Raw genomic sequence first — 2852 nt, 5'->3', positions numbered from 1 at the left:
CCTTTAATGGCATACCAAAAAATGGTAAAATATATTTTGCAAAGTGCCAGGGAATCGGCTGTGCAAAAGGTGGCATCCCTACTTTCTAAACATGTGAAAGGATTCACAATGGAACAAACCTTTCACAAGTTTTGAGATCACTCATTTGTGTAAAACTTTTTCCACGCTCTGTATATCTGAAAGGCTTTTCTCCTGTGTGAATACTTTCATGACTTTTCAGACTACTCTTGTGTAAAACTTTTTCCACACTCTGTACATGTGAATGGATTTTCCCCTGTGTGAATCCTTTCATGAGTTTTCAGATTACTTTTTACTGTAAAACATTTTCCACAGTCTGTACATGTGAAAGGTTTTTCTCCTCTGTGAATCCTTTCATGAGTTTTCAGATCATCCATTTGTGTAAAACATTTTCCACACTCTGTACACGTGAAAAGGTTTTCTCCTGTGTGAATCCTTTCATGAGTTTTCAGATAACTCTTTTGTGTAAAACTTTTTCCACACTCTGTACATGTGAAAGGCTTTTCTCCTGTGTGAATCCTTTCATGAGTTTTCAGATTACTCATCTGTACAAAACTTTTTCCACACTCTGTACATGTGAAAGGCTTTTCTCCGGTGTGAATCTTTTCATGAGTTTTCAGATAAATCTTAATTGTAAATCCTTTTCCACACTCTGTACATGTGAAAGGTTTTTCTCCTGTGTGAATCCTTTCATGAGTTTTCAGACTACTCTTTCGTGTAAAACTTTTTCCACACACTGTACATGTGAAAAGCTTTTTTCCTGTGTGGCTCCTTTCATGAGTTTTCAGACTACTCTTTCGTGAAAAACTTTTTCCACACTCTGTACACGTGAAAGGCTTTTCTCCTGTGTGAATACCTTCATGATATTTCAGACTACTCTTTTGTGTAAAACTTTTTCCACACTCTGTACACGTGAAAGGCTTTTCTCCTGTGTGAATACCTTCATGATGTTTCAGACTACTTATTTGTGTAAAACTTTTTCCACACTCTGTACATGTGAAAGGCTTTTCTCCTGTGTGAATCCTTTCATGAGTTTTCAGACTACTTATTTGTGTAAAACATTTTCCACACTCTGTACACGTGAAAAGGTTTTCTCCTGTGTGAATCCTTTCATGAGTTTTCAGATAACTCTTTTGTTTAAAACTTTTTCCACACTCTGTACATGTGAAAGGCTTTTCCCCTGTGTGAATCCTTTCATGAGTTTTCAGATTACTCAGATGTATAAAAAAAATTCCACACTCTGTACATGTGAAAGGCTTTTCTCCGGTGTGAATAGTTTCATGCTTTTTCAGATCATTCTTTTGTGTAAAACTTTTTCCACACTCTGTACATGTGAAAGGCTTTTCTCCGGTGTGAATCCTTTCATGCCTTTTCAGTTCACTCTTTTCTGTAAAACTTTTTCCACACTCTGTACAGGTGAAAAGCTTTTCTCCTGTGTGAATCTTTTTATGAGTTTTCAGATTAGCCATTAGTGTAAAACATTTGCCGCACTCAGTACATGTGTGTGGTTTCTCACCAGTGTGCATTTTGTAGTGTTTTACTAGATGAGAATTCCATCTAAAGCTTTTCTCACACTTTGTACATTGGAAAGGTTTCTCCTTTGTATGAATCATTTGGCTAGATTGTAGACTTTTCCCTTCTTTAATATGTTTTGAAATCTCAGTAAATGTGTGTGGTTTATCCTCTGGGATAATAATTTCACTAGATAAATCATAAATGTTGTCCTCTTGTTTGATGACTAAATTACTCTCTGTACAAAATGATTGCTTCCCAGTTCCTGCCAATTCATCATCATCTTTAAATATCTGGTGTGATATCCCCAATGTTTGTGAATAGTCATTAGTGTCTAAGACTTTTGGAATTTGCGGTATCATTCTGATACTTCCTGTAGTGAAGGATGGATATGAACTATTCATGTGTTCATCTACATAAAAAATGGAAGACAAATAAGAATGTTTATTCTTTATAATACTGTATAATCAATCTCAATAAAAAAAATTATACTAAAAAATGTCTTTCGTTTTGTATTTTTAAATTTATTTAGCTGTAAATCACAAATTAAAAAGGTTGACATAGAATGTAAACATTACTACATCATAGTAACCTAAATGACTGATTACTGATAAAAAACAAAATTTATGCTTACCTGATAAATTTCTTTCTCTTGTGGTGTATCCAGTCCACGGTTCATCCATTACTTGTGGGATATTCTCCTTCCCAACAGGAACTTGCCAGAGGACACCCACAGCAGTGTCTAAATATTAAGTGATATCATCACCTGATTGAATTAAAGTGCAAATATGGAATGAAATATATATAATAACAAGTATATAAATTAGTGGTAACTTTAAACCATATTAAATTGTGTGCAAACTAGGTCACATACAGCGCCGTGTATATTTTAGTGTCTAAATACTAAGTGGTAAATGCCATTTTATGTGTATATATAATGAATATTAAATGGGATACCTAACTGTATCTCACTCAAAACTAACTATTAAGTGATGCTAAACTGAGTGTGCAGGGACAGAATAATATAAACACTCAAAAATGGTGATTTGTAATAACTGAGAACCAGAAGAAGAAGAGTTATTTTATAAAGGCAAGCTATTTGCTTTTAATAATTTTTATCTTGCTCTTGATAAAGACTTGTCAAAAGTTGTCATAATATATATGTATAACATTTTTGTCCATAATATTTCGCACCCTAATAAGAATTAGTATAAACTCTTCCTAAATATGGAAATAGCCACATAATTATATACACTTTAATACAGAATTATGTAGACTAATTCTCACTGTTTTAGATACATCCTAACTGGGGACTTACAATT

The 2852-nt window shown here is 33.6% G+C and overlaps 1 protein-coding gene across 1 annotated transcript; it reads right to left on the bottom strand.

The window, feature by feature from the left end:
- Window positions 1-209: 209 nt before the first annotated feature.
- Window positions 210-1918, bottom strand: LOC128659770 (gastrula zinc finger protein XlCGF26.1-like). Its single transcript, XM_053713343.1, has one exon. It carries the CDS (start codon window positions 1890-1892, stop codon window positions 222-224), a length of 1671 nt encoding a protein of 556 aa, XP_053569318.1. The 5' UTR covers window positions 1893-1918; the 3' UTR covers window positions 210-221.
- Window positions 1919-2852: the final 934 nt, after the last annotated feature.

Source organism: Bombina bombina, chromosome 5 (genome assembly GCF_027579735.1).
Source record: "Bombina bombina isolate aBomBom1 chromosome 5, aBomBom1.pri, whole genome shotgun sequence".
NCBI classification, from domain to species: Eukaryota; Metazoa; Chordata; class Amphibia; order Anura; family Bombinatoridae; genus Bombina; species Bombina bombina.
This window is presented reverse-complemented; position numbering and strand designations above follow the sequence as displayed.